Genomic DNA, 17,656 nt, shown 5'->3' on the forward strand with positions numbered 1-17,656 from the left:
TGTATGTGTATGTATATGTATGTATATATGTATATGTATGTATATATGTATGTATGTATATATACATGCGCCACCTGAAAGCAGGGAACCTGAAGATTAATTTCAAATGCAGTTCAGCTGCGTATGCCAAGTTGTTCTAGTCATAAATCAGAGATAAAAATGTATTAATTATGTCTCTTTAAGTTGTTGCAGCAGTTTTTGGGTTGAGACCATTTCTACACAGTTTTGGTTGTAAATGTTTTGACCACTGAAGAATTTGATAAAAATGATAAAAAAATCCCATCCCGTTTTGCTCTTACTGTATATTTTAACGTTTGCTACTTTAAGTATATTTTAAAGCTAATCATTTTATCGCTGCACAGTTGCGGAGGAAATGCGCAAGGATTACAAATATTTTTGGTTCATGATGAAACTGTGGCGGGAAAAAATAGAGTTTGGCGGGCTGCCACAATCTGGGTAATTAATGGGAAACACTGTGATACCATTAACATACGAGTATTCACTCCAGCTGTAAGAATGAGCTACAGCCTCTTAAAGACATTTGCGCCAGCGAGGATCGCCGGCGATCCCACAGTTCTCCGAGGCTTAATGTCTATGATGTCTTCTGCTGTTTGTGCGTGACTCTCAGACTGCTGCAGGGTGTAGGACGACCGGATGAGGTGCTGGCATGTGTGGAGGCCGGTGTGGACCTGTTCGAGAGTTTCTTCCCCTTCCAGGTGACCGAGCGAGGCTGTGCTCTTTGCTTCAGCTTCGACACCTCCCCGGACCCAGAGCTGGCGGGTAGAGCGGCCCCTGCAGGTGTGGTGAATTGCCGTCGTGGTTAAATGTTGAGTAATAGTGATACTAGGTTAGCATATCATTAACTAACGTTTATGCTGTGCAAGCTACTGAAGGTTTACTGAATGGCTACACATGCTGCTTTCCTTTTTAATGATCGTAACAGTGCATTAAGACTTACCCAGGTGTGTAGTTGAGCTGTAGATCACACTTGTTAACTTTCCGCTGCTCTAACCTTTTCCTTTCTAATCTGCATAAGCCCCCCTAATCTGCACTCTCTTCTTAGGCAGTCATTTATGCAACTGTCACTTGTTTTTAGACATTAGCATTTAAATCAAGGTTTAGTTCCACATTTAAAAAGGGGACAATTCTGCTCTTGTCAAATGACTTTTCAGGTAAAAGAACTTTGCCTAAAGCCAAAAAGTGTGATGAAGGAAATTACCCCTAGAAGATGGAAAACCCTGGATTCTATTCAGCAGCACACTGACATGTCACAATGATCGTTTACGTAACATCATTTCTGTGCATAAAGGAGAGGTGGACAAAGCGATGAGTAAATATTTATTTATATTAACAGAGAAGTTTAGGTGTCAGAAGGGGCACCACTTTGATGTTATTAATGGTACAGAGTAGAGTGGAACAATGAATCAAATCTAAATTGACATCGCAATGTAATAGAAAGCATTTGTTTTATTTAAAAGTTGGTTAAATACACTTTTGCAGAGGGTTGGAATGCTGCCCTACGCTCCATGCGACATATGGGAGTGAGAGTAGAAAAGAAACTTGTAAATATCACATTTATTTTTGATATATTTCTGTTCACATCAGGCCTGTTGTTCAGTGAACAATACAGAAGATAAGGAACTTTAAAAAACAATGGCAATGTTGGTCTAAAATGATCCCAGTAATGTTTCCCCATGTCGTCCAGCCCTTGGACAGAGATGATTAGCCCCAGGTCAGTTGAGGTAATTGAGGTAGAAAGAATTTCAGCTAGGGGAATTAAATAAATGGTGCATTACATACAAGTAGGTCTGGGCCCATCATTCTGATTGTTGTCCCAAGTGAAAAGCTAAAGACGTGTTATGACAAGAGCTGTGGGAAATGGACTGCTGAAGACTTTGTGCTTCATTAAAAAGTAGCGATAAACTCGTCTGACAGCTGGAGTGAAGTTCGGCATCCGGCAGCATCAAGTGTCAGACGGCATTAATCGATTCTGCACAGGGAGCGTAATGGAGTTCAGTGGAGGTGAGAGCAGTGATGGTGTCAAACCTGAAGAGAAATTCTAATTCCCCTCTCAACCAACTACAAAAATCCCGTGGGGGGGAACTTTCCAGTTAAGACCCTCATTGACACTGCAGACCATATGCTATTTCCTCCGCTTCCTTCCCTTTTACCCGCCGGAAGTTTTACGCTTCATCGTTATACATTCATGTTTTTATCATCGGATCTTACTTTTATCCCCTAACCACACTTCCTCCACCTGTTCTTCCGCAAAAAGTCAAAACGCTAAAGCACAAATTTGAGATTGACTTAAGACCAGAATCTGTTTAACCATAAAATGTATTAATCCATATTAGAAATGTATAATTTCAGGGGATCAAACAGCATTTGTAAGAACTAGAAAACGGTGCTAACAACCAAACTGCAGCTCTACAGCAAGTTGCGGTTAGCAGGTGAAATAGCTTTAGCTGAGGCAGTAGCCTAATGTAATCATAATGAAGAGCAAAAGGTAACACCAGATAAACTAGTCCTGCTAACACAACTAGCCTAGCTTATCAGAGAGGCAGTAACTACCATCTCTGTAGCCTCAGACTCCAGTGAAATTCATACGATTTGATGTTGAGTCAGGCGGCATCCTCCGGTTCTGAAAGGTGAAGCCAATGCTGAAGTGCCTTAAACTTGCTACCTTTTGATTGACAGGTCGCTACCACAACGTTGTCCGAGTTTTTGTCTTAGAACTTTAAACCTTTCACAGTGTGTTTTCAGTTTATGAAAGTTGATTATAACATTTAGTTTGTTTAGATGTATCTTGTTCAGAGTTCGGTTGTCATTTCTGGTTGCAAAAAAACCAAGATGGCGACTGCTAAAATGCCAAATTCAAGGCTTCAAAACGGTAGTCCACAAACCAATGTCACGGTGACGACGTCCTACAGTCAATGGGTTGAGCTACCTTTGGAATTACATATTTAAATGTATTTAATTGAAGACTAATTAATTAAACTACCTGAATTGTCAAAACGGAAAGGAAGTATGACGATGAAGAACAATGTGAGGGTCCTGGGACAAGAGGATGTCAAATGTGTACATATTGTAAAGCCCTCTGAGGCAAATTTGTGATTTTGGGCTATACAAAAATAAATTGAATTGAACAAATTATCTTTGCAGCCTTTTAGACGTTTAGAGTGTAATGCATGCAAAAAAATTCAGGTTTCCAACTGTCTGCCTCACAGTTCTGTTCCGCTCTATGATTTTGTAAGACAGAATTGCTCTTCTCTACATCTTATTGCTTTGGTCAAGCCTCATTTTGTTTCCGGTATTCTCTTATCACCCCCTCCTTAAGCTAAATTCCATTCTATGCTCTGTTTATACACTTTGTTGCTCTCCGCTTCACCTGCTACAGTTTGCGCTAAACCTATCTTTAATCGTATGCGTCATTATGGACCATTTTCATCCTTTTTCTCTTTCCCTCCTCCCTGTAGTTTATCTTCCTTGTATCCCCGGTGTCTTTAACTGTGGTAGACCCTCCTTTGCACAACAGCCCTCTGGATAACACACAGTCTTTATCACCTCTGGTTACTTTTCTATGCTCATTAAATTAAGCGAAGTGACCTTGCAGTGAACACCCCTCTGTGTAGGACAGGCCCCGGTTGTCAGAACATAATTATATTATGGGGGGGGTGGTGGTATAGGACACAGTAGTGTTTAAAAGGGGTCAAGCTACAGTATGTGTTCGCGTATTATTGGCCCGCCAGATGGAGCGCTGTGGTTTTCTATGTAGGGACGGATGAGATGTTGGTGCGAATAGTTTGTGTTGAGCTGTGATTTAATACGACGCATGTATGCTTTGCTAGTGCTGGAGCTGGATGGAGAGAGAGACACGTCGGGGGCGACGCAACAGAATGGAGATTTAAATCCTGACGATCAATCGCAGATGACATCCTTTGAGATCAATCTCAAAGGCGACAGGTTTGTGGCAGCTATCATGAAACCTCAACGCTTGCAGAATCAAGAACACTTGATTTATATTTCGGGTGCCTGTTCATGAATTGTACTTTCTTAAACTTTCTTTGAACTTCTACCCAGATACAAAGATGACTTCAGGCCCCTGGTTGAGGGGTGTGGCTGCTACTGCTGTAAGAACCACCATAGGGTGTACCTGCACCACCTGCTGGTGACCAATGAGCTGCTGGCTGGAGTATTGCTCATGATCCACAACACAGCCCACTATCATGCCTTCTTCGGCGCCCTCAGAGAAGCGCTGGCTAATGATAAATTGGAAGTCCTGAAGAGACGGGTACTCGGGGAGAGAGGCGGGCAGACAGAAATAAATAAGACTGATAAATCAGAATGATAGGAGAGGGATTGATCCTGCTTTTCCTCTCAAGGATCACTGGACTGCCATGGCCATACTCAATCAAAGCTCTGCCGTACTACTGCAGAGACCTTGAGACCAAGTCCCTCCATATGTCTCTGAAGTCATGTCTCAGAAGCACCTTTAGCAGAGGAGGATGAAAAAACACAGCATGTGAAGACGACCATTTGATGCATGTCCTTTAAGTTTGTTTCCTTGTTTCACACCAGGAGTCTCTAACTCCTGAGCAGGTATACGTCAACAGTAATCAGAACTTTTTCATTGAAAAGTTTGCCCGCTGCAGCTGAAAATTAAACTTGTGGGCCATAAAAGAAAGAGCAAAACGACACTAAAATGCCCGATAAATTAGTCTATGTGGATTTGTCACCGTGAGTGACCATCCCTTTCACATTTCTCATAAAAAAAACATTTATTAGCGCAGCTTTAAACTGGCAGACTGAGACTGAGGAACGGTTTTATTAGTTTTTAAGTTTGCAATACTATAATACATAGCTATTATCTCAGTTATGTCCAGTCTAAATCGTTATTGTGGGGATTAGTTCCACAAAGTGTTTGTATCAGTGGATAAACTGAAAGCAAAGCTGAAAATGATAACTTATTTCCATCTAGGAGCATTCTTGAGCTGATGATTATGCTCATTCTTTGTGTGCCGCCTCCTCTGACAGAATGAGCGACATTGGGCACAATTTCCATGTAAAAGAGCTCTGAATGACGCAGTCAGCAGGTGGTCCTCCATAGCTCATTTCAACCAATTATACAGATGGAGAGTGCCATTCAGGCTTGATCACTATGAGTTTCTTTTGTCTTTCCACTCTCCTGAACAAGTTTGCAGTGTGAGCCGAGCCTCACGGTTATCCCACACTTCACACGCCAGCCGGATTGTTATCTGCTGTTGTGGCAGCACGACCTGGAAAAAGGATGAGATCAGCTGTTCTCACAAGACAACAGATTCTCATAAAGCTATTTGGTGTGAAGTGCAGAAGGTGTTCTCATGGAGGAAATGATGGCCAGAGTAGGGTTTTATCAGTGAAATTGTGCTGTCAGAGCAGAGCATCCAGAGTCTCAACAGGAGGGAGAAAGTGCCAGCATTTGTCACTTTGAGGGGCAAGTGTTGCGTTGTGATGCATTGGTACCTTAAGTTATTCATTTGACAAGATGCCATAGCTGTAAATGCATTACTCAACAGGTCTACTGGGCACAGACGGGCCCTGGGGTCACGTGACCCACTGGAGAACTTCTGTTTGAACATTTCGGTACCACAAAGAGACACAAAACGACTGAAAAGAGACACGAAATAACCACAAGGAAATTGATAATTAACACAAAGAGACAGATGAGACACAGAACTACAAAGAGATGGAAAACTGAAAAAAAACATTTAAAATTACTGTTTACAAAACAGACAAATGCAAAATAAAAACTACAAAGAGACAAAAAAAAAATTATAAATAGATGCAATATGACCTCAAACAGCCACAAAGGGGGACATTGTGTCTCTTTCAGTCTGGGTGTTTTGCTCCTGTGCAGGACATGTGTAGTATGGAGTCATAGGAGTGCCTTTGTAAAGAATAAATCTGTTTAAATAGATATGGGAAATATGGACATTTATTTCTTTATGTATTTCTTTATGTACTTTTTAAAAGATGCATCTTTATTTATTTTTTGCATATAAATGACCACAAATTATTTTTTGTATGACATTATCTTCAATGACTAAAGACTCGAGTGACGAATGACTCGCGATACTAGTGAATCGCGTGACTCACTAACGTGTTACTTGACTAACGATTTATGTGACGATACTAACAAATCATCTGACTCACGAAAAGACAAAATATGCCAATGTTTACTTTTAGTTTCACTGGGGCCACAAACAGCAGTTTCCTGGTTGAAAGTACGTCACATTTTTATTCTTTATTATGGCACTCCTATGACTCCATAGTGGGGGCCCTCTACATGTGCCCAAGGGCCTGTTGTCTCATAATTCGTCCAAAGCGACTGCTTGTTCTTAACTACAGTCACGCAATATAACACCAAACTTCATTTCACCCAGTCATAAACAATCAGGATACCACAAACCATGCGATGTCTCCCTCTGGAGCTCTTGACCTTCACCCCTCTCCCCGTGGTAATCCTAGACCACCAGCGAGAAGCAGCCATGATTGTTTGCCACACTGGCTGTGAAGGATCGCTCACTAAACAGGAGTCCAAATGTCTTATTACCTCTCGGACATAATTCAGGATACATTTATTCACATAAATCATCTGCTGACAATGTTCTAAATCAGCGGGGACCTACTCGGTCGGTCGGACGCCCTGAGTGAGTATTTCATAAGGGCTGTGATTCTGCATGTCACAATGTATAGGCGGAGGTTAAAGTACTCTCAAATATAGAGATAGAGAAGGTCATAATACATTAACGCTCCAGACTTTTTCGTTAACATCCCTCATGACCTTTTGCCCCGGTGTCATGTGTAAATGTAATGGGATGTGATAGGAAACCAGTAAAAGCAGAATAAGTCTCTTTTTGTGAATGTGCATGGAATAAACAAATCTGTGCTCTGCATCTGTGCGCATCTATAACTGGTTTATGTACAGCTTGTAATTACACCCACACAGTATCATTATGTTTAGAAGGCATTGCAACACAGTGTACAGGCCTTTTCTGTAAATCGTGCTTTATTATTGTGAACCATATTTTTCTTTTTTTAGTAAAAACAGACTGATTACACTGAGTCTTCTTTTTGACTTACAAATCCTCTTTGCCTGTGCACACACCAATTTGATGAAATAAACAGCCATTCTAAAGAAAAAGACCTGCAGGCTTTAGTTTAGTGGAGAGGTTGGCTGTGGTGGCCTAAAATTATTTGGAAGAAGTGTGTTATTTTGTTTGCCCCTGAGTCAGCAAAAAGGCTCTCTTCACAGTAAGAAAAAATGGTTGGAGTTTGTAGAAAACATTAAAAAAATGCTTTTTCTGACGACAAACAGTATATTTGTCATACAGATCGATAGCTGAACAATAGTCCCAGGGACACGAGCGTAACAAGCATTTTTCATCTTTGGCACCGTTTAGTTGTGGGAGTGATGCTCCGTCTGTACAGGGATTCAGTTCTTAAATGCAGGATTGTTGTGTTACTATTCAACGCGCTAAAATCCTGAGGGAAGGTATTTTTCTCTTTTTCTGGAGAAAATAAATTTGGAAAACTGAGATAGTTAAGAGTTTATTCAAAGGACACTAAATGTTACAGGTCGGGTGAGCTCTTGCTTCTGTAGTTTCTGTGATTCTCTACCGAAGCAGGCTTTTCATTATTGTTGCTCTGCTGCCGTAGAGGTCACGGGAAGTTGAGCGAAAGGTCAGCTGTGTTGGGACAACGGACGGACGAAAAGGCCAAGAATTTGACCTTTACTGGTGAGGATCATCCGTTAGTGCGGGTAAATGGGGAATGAACGCCTCAGCATCTCTTTGGGTCTGGGCTGAGATGTAGGGAAGGGAAGCGTGTTCGGTAAAACATTAACACTTAAAGGGTTCTCAGCAGCTGCATTAGTATCACTTTTTTCAATACAGGGAAATTGCCTGGACTGATTTAGGGATTCATCTTCCCCTAATGGTGCGACACGTGGAATATAACCTCGAGAGACTTGTTTATGATATTTCCTTAAGGATCCCGGGGGGGATTTGGTAATGCATCTTCAAACCAGTTACATTTGATGCCACGGTTGTTTATAGCCCATGTGGAGCTTGTTTGAAAGAGAGAAAAGACGTGTGGTGACGGAATACTTAATGATGCTGAATTTATGTGAACCCGTGCCATTAATCAAGCCGCTCTCATGGATTTCCGCTGCAAATCATCTATTCATACGCATGTCAAGTATAATTCAGGATGGTTTATTGTTAATTCTAAAACCATTATTTCTAAATAAGAAAATAATATAGTCTAATTTTCAATTTTTATCAGACCTGAATCACAAAACACACTGCCTTCATGTATAGCATGTCATTGTGTGCCTTATGGTAGCATAAAAGTGTAGGTTTTGCGTGCACACATTCGTGGAAGGACCTAAACCAACTCAAATCAACAGTGACTGTGCCGACAATCAGGCGTAGTTAAATAGAATTTAATTGTAACGACAGCTTGGAGGTTTTCTCAAGAATGCGACCCAACATCTTGATTGACTTACACGCAGAGCCCTGATTACATCGTGATCGCATTGTCTGAAGGGTTTGGTTGATTCTAGTAGTGAGACATAAGCAGAGGTTTGTCTTCTTTGCCTCTCAGCAAGCCAACTAATGTTGCAACAGCTACTTTGAGTTCTCTTTCTTGTGGCCTGTATGAGTAGAGACAGCTGATAGCAGAGATTTATAAATTTATCTGGATTTGAAGAAACATCAAAAGCAGATACGCTTGTTGAGCTTTGAATCGCATCACATATCAGTTGCTCAGCATGGTGCAAATTGTGGTGTTTTTAACAATATTTTCCTTTGAATATCTCCTCTTTTTACTATTTAGAAAACATAAAAGTGCTCTGCATTGAGTAATGTATTGTTAATAATGGATTTTCCACCAAAAAAAGCTCAATAAACTGAAAAAAACCTTCAAAGCACATCTAGGTCTACTCCGTCATTGAGAATTCAAGTCTATGAATAGCAGCTGCCCCAGGCCTCGCACTGCTCCCAATACCAACACCACCGCTGGTCCGCTAAGAACTAGCCGCCACACAAGCCATGTCATTTAAAATAAATTGAGCTGATTCTCATTTGTGCTTTTCGTCGGTACGCTCAGGAGTACTGCATACTGCTGCTGTCATATACAACTTTACTGAGCTGAGAACTTGTTAACACTAAAATCATCTCAGTTCCTGAAAAAGTGAGCTGAGCAAATTCTAACAATTTGTGATTATTGTCTGCATGATTACAACTGAAGGAATTATTAGACACGAGGGACTCTAACTGTGCTGTTGGGGTTCAACGTACACAACACATTTTAAATTGTAGCTGACATGAAGAAGAAATCATTGGTTCACAGTCACTCCTTAAATTACATGACACCAGCATCTGGCCACCTTGCTCATACATGAACCCTGTTAACACACACTATCTGATTCAATCTGCTAGCTAACAGCAGTTGCCAGCCGTGAAGTAACAATATCAAAGTCACCTAGGAAATATGTTTCATGGAGAAAGAAATGTCTTCTGAGGGTTTGCTTAATGTTGTTGACGGTGGATAAATAGTTTTTTCTTGACTCATTGAGGGTACATTGAGATCTGATCGCTCCGACCACATTTTGCCACATTCTTTAAACGTTGTGTATATTATCTGGGCCACATTCAAGGACTGTCGTCGTATTAAAGTGCGACAACAGTTGGTTCAGCTGGCCACGTTGTGGGACATTTCGAAAAGCCCATAGAGATTATTATATTATTATTATGAGTGCATCAAACATCTTCAATAATTCCGAGGCATAGACCCAGTCTGTCACGATCATGGTTTCATTTAGTTTGTTTCCTGTGGTATTTTAAAATTCCCTGCCTCTTGTGTTCACTTCACTTCCTGCATTTGTATGTTTTCCCGCCTTTGTAATTGTCTGCCCCGCCCCTGATTGAATCCTCCTGCTCTGATCACCCACACTTCCCCAGTGTATTTAAACCCTGTGTTCCCAGTCTCTGTGTTGGTTTGTCTGCTGTGCTCCCTGCTGTGTTCACCTGACCCTGTTTCTGGTTTTTGGATTTGTAATACTCACTTTTGGACTCCCCCTTGTAAGTTTAGTTTTGGACATTTTTTGCTTGTTAAAATCACTGTGAATCATCCCTCTGTTCCCCCGTGTCTGTCTGCATTGTGGTCCATCCCCTGTTGTCTTTTCGCCCCCATGTGACACAGTCTGTGTCATTTAGATTTCTTCTTTTATTTTCTGTCAATTTAGGCTCAGGAAGTGCATTGCTGCTGCCCACCAGTTAAAAACAACAAGGCATTTGGTCTTTACATTGAACAGAAATGTATGTGTTTATTTGCATATAGAGCAGGATGAGATTCAATCACATATGGTCACACGAGACGCATGTGGAGACGCATGCTAATGCCAGGTGAGAACTGACAGACCTAAAGCTGTCGGCGTGTAATCAGATCACCAAAGATCTGATTACAGGTGTGAACAGGGCCTCTGAGAAATCAGTTTTTGGACCATGAATTAGTGCCATTACATGTGATGTAACAAATCATGGACATCTGACATTTCACCACACTAAAGACAAACTTTTAGTATTTCAATAGAGTGAAACAACTTTGTGGTGCCAAATTTGGCATAAATATTCGTCTGTATACAATCGAATATCCAAAAGAAGCAGCACTGGCAAAAACACATTTTTTAATGGAGGGGTTTTGGGATATTTTTTAAGATGTTTGGGGTTTCGGACTTGGAAACCAAGAGTGTGATTGGTGCTGCCACTGTGATAAATACACTGACATTCATTGATTTGCCCTAAATCTTCCTTACTGCTTTTGCTCTGAGCAATATCTGAGTAGAATCCTCCACCTCATTGCTCCAGGCTGAAGGGAGTGTGTGTGTTTCTGGTCATTTGCAATACATAAGATGGGATGGCAGTATACCCACGTCCAATCAGCAGTATTCCACCTTCCTCAAGTATCATTACACCGCTGAGCTGATGTTTGTGACACTGTATAATTTACTTTATGTAAGTATTCATGTGTGCGGTGGTGATTCAAGAAACATTTCCATCACACTTGGTCAAATTTATTTGATATTGGGTTATTTGAGGTTGCAGAATAAAATGTAGTTTGTTGAAAGTTTGCATGACCAACATTTTTGTACTGTAGTACCCACAATGCTGTACAGAGGCATTACACACTGAGGGCCTATTAATAGTTGTAATGGTTTAGTTTCATATACATTAATCCACTTACAGATTAAAAGCACAAAGAAACCATACAGAAAAAGAATCAGGAAATGGTGATAATAACAGTTGAAAGTAGGAGGAGTTAAAATAAGAGCAGAATATTATTATTTCAGCCTGTTGGTCCCTAAAGCTACATGCCTCCTGGATACTGGTGGCCTTAGCCTTCACTGCTGTCGCAGCATCTTATGTCTCTTCAGCACAAGTCCACGAGAGAGCCGGAATTTGCATTTTTTAATCTGCAATCTGCATTGCTAAATTTTCATTCAAAACCACCAAATAAGACACAGGATGAGACAACCTTAAAGGTCTTATCATAGCAGGTGTGGTGTTCTGATATAATGCACAACATTATACAGGTGCGCACTTCACCGTGTCTTTTGTAAATTGGGCTGTGTTTGCATTATAATATATTTATTGGTCATGATAGCGATGTGGCTCTAGTCTGTCTGATTGTTGTTCAGTCGGCCATATCGTGCAGCGCTATCATCAGCACAAGCAGACACATTAATAAACATCAAGCCCTTATAAAAATAAAAATAAACTATAAATGTTGCGTCAAAATTTAAAAATCGATAGAATATTTGTTTTGTACAACTATCGAAATACAAATGTATTGAATCATTTCATCAGTTGTACAAATAGTTCTCACCTTTGATAGGGCCACTTTTTTTTTTGAACAGTGTCATTGTTCTCAGCTGCCTCCATTCGAAGCATAAGTGGAACACTTTGGCCCTCGAAAAGATCATATACCAGCACAACAGAAAGTCATGTAAAGTCTATATATACTGTAAGTCTATATAAAGGGCTTCCTGGGGTCTAGCTTATAACAATTCTCTCCCTCCTCATTTACCACAGTATGTCACTTTTCGAAGACCACAAATTAAGCCATATTTTCCCACTTTTTCTTAGCAGGTGTCATTGATTGCTACCATGGAAACACAGCTATAGCCATCCGGCTGGCAAAAATCTTAGGCTTAAAATAGTAAGTATTTACTTTTGACAGCTTAAACGTTGACTGGCCATAACATGTTTTTATGTAACAGCCACTGAAGTTCACCTATGAACGTGAAAAGATTGTGGTGGGTCGCTGATGACGTCTTTTTCGGGCAATTTGGGACCATTTCGGCTATTTTGAGAGAGATTGTTGTGTTTGTGATGAGTCACTTCTCTGTGACTTTACATTTCGGTGTTGTTGTGGGTGCAGCTGATGTTTGAGCCAGCTGGGTCGGGTTGTTGTTGCTAGAGATGGGGAGGTCAGACACAGAGTTAGCTGCAGGGGCAAAAGAACAGCTGGGCGAACTGGGATACTGCCTGCAGCTGAAGACAGGCCAGGCACCCCTCTGTCTGACTACCAAGTACAATGAATATGTGTGTGAGTGCACATGTGATCATGCCACGCTTTGTGCATGGATATTTGTCTTCATTTGTAGGTTGCATGGTTAGGCACAGTTTTAACCTAATTTGCATGTAACCTCTGTTCTGTTCTTTGTGAATCAACAGTGACGTTGATCTGGCTTTGGGAATGAGATGACAGCTGCTGGTTAGAGGAAATCTCCTCCACTACACGTCAGGTACTCATTAAGTCTTCAGTAGAAGCACCATCTTTCTTGATTTAGCTGACATATCATCAGCAAAAAAAGAGAACCGCAGGGAAATGGGGTAAAGGCAAAAGTTTTAAAATGTGGACATTTGAAGCACAGACATGATAAAAAAGAGTGTTGTTCTGCAGTAGAGAAACACTTTTCTTGCTGTGACTGAGGGAGAGGAAGCTTGTTAGCATTTAGTGATTGATTGAGATTGCTCTTGCACTGTTTAGACGGGCTCTTTGTTATTGTACGAGTGCACACACTCACTCCTCTCAATCAGGCTGAGGATTGGGATAACATCAGGGGAAGAATTGTGTGGAATGAAAGTCATCTATTTGTGCTTATCGATTAAACATTGTTTCCCGGGGGTCTTTCAATCTGCAGATTTAATTAACAAGTTTCACACGACTAACAGGCAGCAGGGGCTTGCAGCTGGGAGAGCGGGAGAGGATTATGTGGTACGGAAAAGCAGAACATAAAAGAAAGGGAAGGTGTGAGAGACAAAAAGGCAATTTTATGAGACGGGGCCTTGGATAACACAGAAGAAAGGATGAGTTTGAGATAATTAAACAAGTTGATACATTAGGTTCCCGTGGATCCTCGTTATACCTGGACCCTGGTCTTGCCTCCTGCCGTGGTTCTTTCATATGCATTGAATGTGTTGTAACTCTGTTATGTTGTTCATTCTGTACACATGACATCTATTGCACTTCTGTCCATCCTGGGAGAGGGATCCCTCCTCTGTTGCTCTCCCACAGGTCTCTCCCTCTTTTCTCCCTGTTAAAGGTTTTTTTGGGGGAGTTTCTCCTGTTCCGATGTGAGGGTTCCGGGACAAGAGGATGTCGCAGGTGTACAGATTGTAAAGCCCTCTGAGGCAAATATGCAATTTGTGATTTTGGGCTATACAAAAATAAATAGACTTGAATTAAAGTGGGTAACATAATGTGCACAAACAGTTGTGTTTCAAATTCATTGGCATGTATCTTTTACTAAGGAATAGTTCAACATTTTGATAAAAATGCTCATTATATGGGTTAAAAATCCCAGAGGATGAAAACACAATGAAGCCCAGAAGCTTATTTCATCAGCGATTCCACGTCTAACCAATCATCTCTGCCTCAACCGGCTACGCAGGGCAGGTGGACAGATAGCTTATTTCCATTTCCAGTCTTTATGCTGAGCTAAGCTTACCCGCTGCTGGCTATAGCTTCCTGTTTAGTGTACAGATATATACAGATTGTGGTATCGATCCTCTCATCTAACTCTTGGCAAAAAAGCAAGTTAAGCATGGTTTCCCAAGATGGGGAACTATTTCTTTAACTCCAGTCTTTCCAACCACACGTAGACCACATGAGAAGCGTGCAGCTATTACATACAGTACGTTTATGCAGTAACAACCACCTGTGCATCATCACTGATAAATCAATACATGAGAGTCTGAAACAAAGCACACGTGATTAAAAAGCAGAGTGAACTGGAGATGGAACAATTAATAAACATGGACACTAGAGAAGGAAAGAGATCTGGGAGAGATTTGTGCGTGGAAACAGTTTAGTATGGCCCACCGACTCTGTAGCTTTGCTTCGGAGTCACATGTGCAGAGTATCTCACACAGCAGAGAGAGGAAATGGGGAGCAGAGGGAAACTGAGAGCGAGCAGAGTAGATAGCACAGAGGTCTACTGGGAAACGGAGATATGGTGTGTGTGTGTCTATGTGCTGATTAAGGTAACTGGTTGCATCCAGGTGCTTGTGAGGGTCTGATAAAAAAGCTTTGCAGAAACACACAAACTTGAGGTGCAGTAAGCTTTCTGAATAAACACGAACGAGGAAAGAAGAATGTTTTTTGATACCCTTCCAGGCTCTGGTGGAATATTCTATGTCAAAGCATCAGCAGCCTTTGTAAAATGAACAACAAGCACAAGTACAAAGTGTGTAATTAGTTGTCATTGTAGTAGTTTAGGTCTAAATCTGGTGTAATTTGATGCTGCATATATTTTGACCACTATAGAAAGGAAATATGATGACCAAGCATTTACGTGACCATCTTCCTCTGTATTTCCTTCTCTGCATCACATGCAAGTACACCCTCAAGCAAGTGAATGCACATTTTTCTTATAAACCACTCACACAGCAAGTCGCTCCACGAGGCGACTGTGGATAAGTGGAGAGCAGGGGTCCTTCAATCAGAGGATCGGGCGGTTCGATCCCCGGCTCCGCTACTCGTATGTCGATATGTCCTTGAGCAAGACACTTAACCCCAAAATTGCTCCCGTAGCTGTGCCTACGGTGTATGAATAGAATCTGAATTGTAAGTCGCTTTGGATAAAAGCGTCTGCTAAATGACTGTAATGTAATGTAATGTCAAGGTGGTAGGGAGGTCTTAGCTGTAATTGCTCAACAGATTGACAGAAGGGAAGCCCAGGTGCCGAGGTTCCAGAGTTAGAAAGATGTGACCGTGCGTAATGCATTACTTATGTATGCCAATACATTATTTAATGTGTGTCTCTATTTATTAGGAGCACAGCTTTTCTGCAACTATGTGCAATTTTCAAGATACAAAGATGCAGTAGAGCCGTAATTGGGTAAAATAATAATTTAATTTGCATAATTTCCACCATAATTAAACTGTTGTAAACTCTCGGGTAGGACTTTCTGCCTCTGTCTTTTTTCTCCTGCCTCATTAACTCCAAAAGTCTGGTCGAGACCCATGGCTTGCTGATAATGATCACGCAGCTCCATTGTGATGGTAATTCTCTGGGCAGTAACGTTTGCTCTTTCATCTATTCCACAGGAGACGATCTAAAGAAATATTGAAGCACTCACCCTGAGGAGGTGCAGCACATTGGATATATATATGCAAACCTTTGAGTGTGTGTGTGTGTGTGTGTGTGTGTGTGTGTGTGTGTGCGCGCGCACTAGGTTTGTGTGCAAGCATTTGATCAGGAGTGCATACTGTGTTTGAAGGGTCTTATTAGGTGATCCCTTGATTCATGCAGCATATACAATGAACTGTAGTTGGAAGTCTTCATGCTGCAACTTGACCGTCTTTTTTAGCAATGACATTTGTTCCAGGTTTTCTCTGTTCTTGTGTCATGTCCATGTCGTTGATCGAGAAAGAAAAGGCTCATTCTCTGCATCTTGATTTTAAAGATGTCTTACTGAAGCGTTTCACTTTGAAACGTCCCCTTTTCCCCTCTGATTTATCCACCCTCTGCATCGCCAACCATGCAGAACTAATTATATCCAATCACGCTAAATAGTTAACTCAAATACTCAGTGCTACTTATGAATGGAAGTCACGTAACTCGTGAAGAACATCCTCCTCTTGTTAACTCCTCACAGAAGTGAGTTTAAAACAGCTGGGAATACACGAAGGAGATGTGAGAAAGCTGCACCTTTCAAGGGGCCATTTGCAAAAGAGCATTCAGGCATCGCATGTGCAGGAGCATGTGAAGATTTGTATGCTATCAGAGTGCCCAGACAGCTGCTGAAGATCAAAAAAGAACTCCAGAGAAGAAGTCCAGTCCACGATTGTTTGTAACATTAATAGCTTGCGGTAGCTTGTTTTAAAGTCTAAGCAAACACAAATCTTACTAAAGAAACTGACTATGTCTGAAATAGCCCATCCAATGCTTTGGACCCATCGGCTTAGCTGCGATTTTACGCTTGTCACTTCATGTGTGGATGTGTGGGATACGCTCCATCACCTACTTTGATCTTCTGTAATTGGTTGACAAATTGAAAGGGATTTAACTTCCCCTCTGGCCACATTATGCAGACATAAGTATATATTCACACTATGCTGCCTTGCCATTCTTTTCACTTCTGGATTAAACACTATGGTGTTAGATCTTCTGCTATAGTGCTAGTAGCGTTGTAAACAATGAATGGTATATGAGAACTTGAAGCAGCTACACTTCAGAGATCGGATGTTTCTACACATTCAATAGCTTAAAAAGATTACAAGATTACAAACTAACGCAATGCGGAAGCACCCTCACGCAAGGCACAAGGTGAATTAGTATGAAGTGTTGCAGGAATGACGTATTTTTGTGGGCCAAACTGGATGTTGACATTGCACTGGTTCCCTTGACAAAAAGCCAATGATATGTTTCCATTGGATTTTGGATTATTGCAGAACAAAAGATCTGTGGCAAAAACAAGTTTTAGATACAAAAACATTTTGTTCAGCAAGATACTCTTCACAAATGAACGCCACTTTTATGAGTTTTGAAGGGTGAATTCAATCGCTGGAAGTAAAAAGCTTACTACACCACGGTCCAATGACTTCACGGTCACCACCACGAGGCTAAAGGCGGACTAGTGTTCGGCTTATTAATGTTTAGTCGTCTCATTTAGCCACTTGTTAGCAACTATTTTTTTCAGAGAATGATAGAGAGAGAGACATCACTGTTTATGTGTGTTACATTGTGTAACACCACAGGATTGGTTCCCTCCTTGCACATAACCCTTTAACCTTATAATGACATAAAATGAACAGTAACGGCATCATGTGTATGAACGTCATGGAGCGACAGGGAGGGGGAGGATGATTATTGTGCTGCTTTGACACACTGGTGGGTGGAAAAAAATGGGATGCATTTGTGGAAAAAGAGAGGAACAGACTTAATGTCAGTCAAGGCGTGTATCCACCCCTGTCTGTAATCAACATCTTTATCCATTGCTAAGGACTGCAAATGCCAATCACCAATGTCCGTGCCCCCACAGAAATGCACCAAGTCGCTCATATCCACGAAGACAAAGAAAAGAAGCAGAAAGAGATTTTTGCA

At 41.2% G+C, this 17,656-nt stretch overlaps 1 protein-coding gene across 1 annotated transcript in view; it reads left to right on the top strand.

Annotated features, from left to right (window-relative positions):
- qtrt2 (queuine tRNA-ribosyltransferase accessory subunit 2) overlaps positions 1-5,956 on the top strand; it is a 17,370-nt gene extending 11,414 nt beyond the window's left edge. The window contains exons 6-8 of the mRNA XM_031850074.1: positions 629-798; positions 3,849-3,963; positions 4,081-5,956. Coding sequence (XP_031705934.1) covers positions 629-798; positions 3,849-3,963; positions 4,081-4,348 — 553 coding nt within the window. The 3' untranslated portion in view covers positions 4,349-5,956. The remainder of the gene's footprint in view (positions 1-628; positions 799-3,848; positions 3,964-4,080) is intronic.
- The last annotated feature ends 11,700 nt before the right edge of the window (positions 5,957-17,656 follow it).

The sequence above is a fragment of the Anarrhichthys ocellatus genome, unplaced genomic scaffold (genome assembly GCF_004355925.1).
Source record: "Anarrhichthys ocellatus isolate YVR2014 unplaced genomic scaffold, GSC_Weel_1.0 scaffold10, whole genome shotgun sequence".
In the NCBI taxonomy this organism is placed as follows: domain Eukaryota; kingdom Metazoa; phylum Chordata; class Actinopteri; order Perciformes; family Anarhichadidae; genus Anarrhichthys; species Anarrhichthys ocellatus.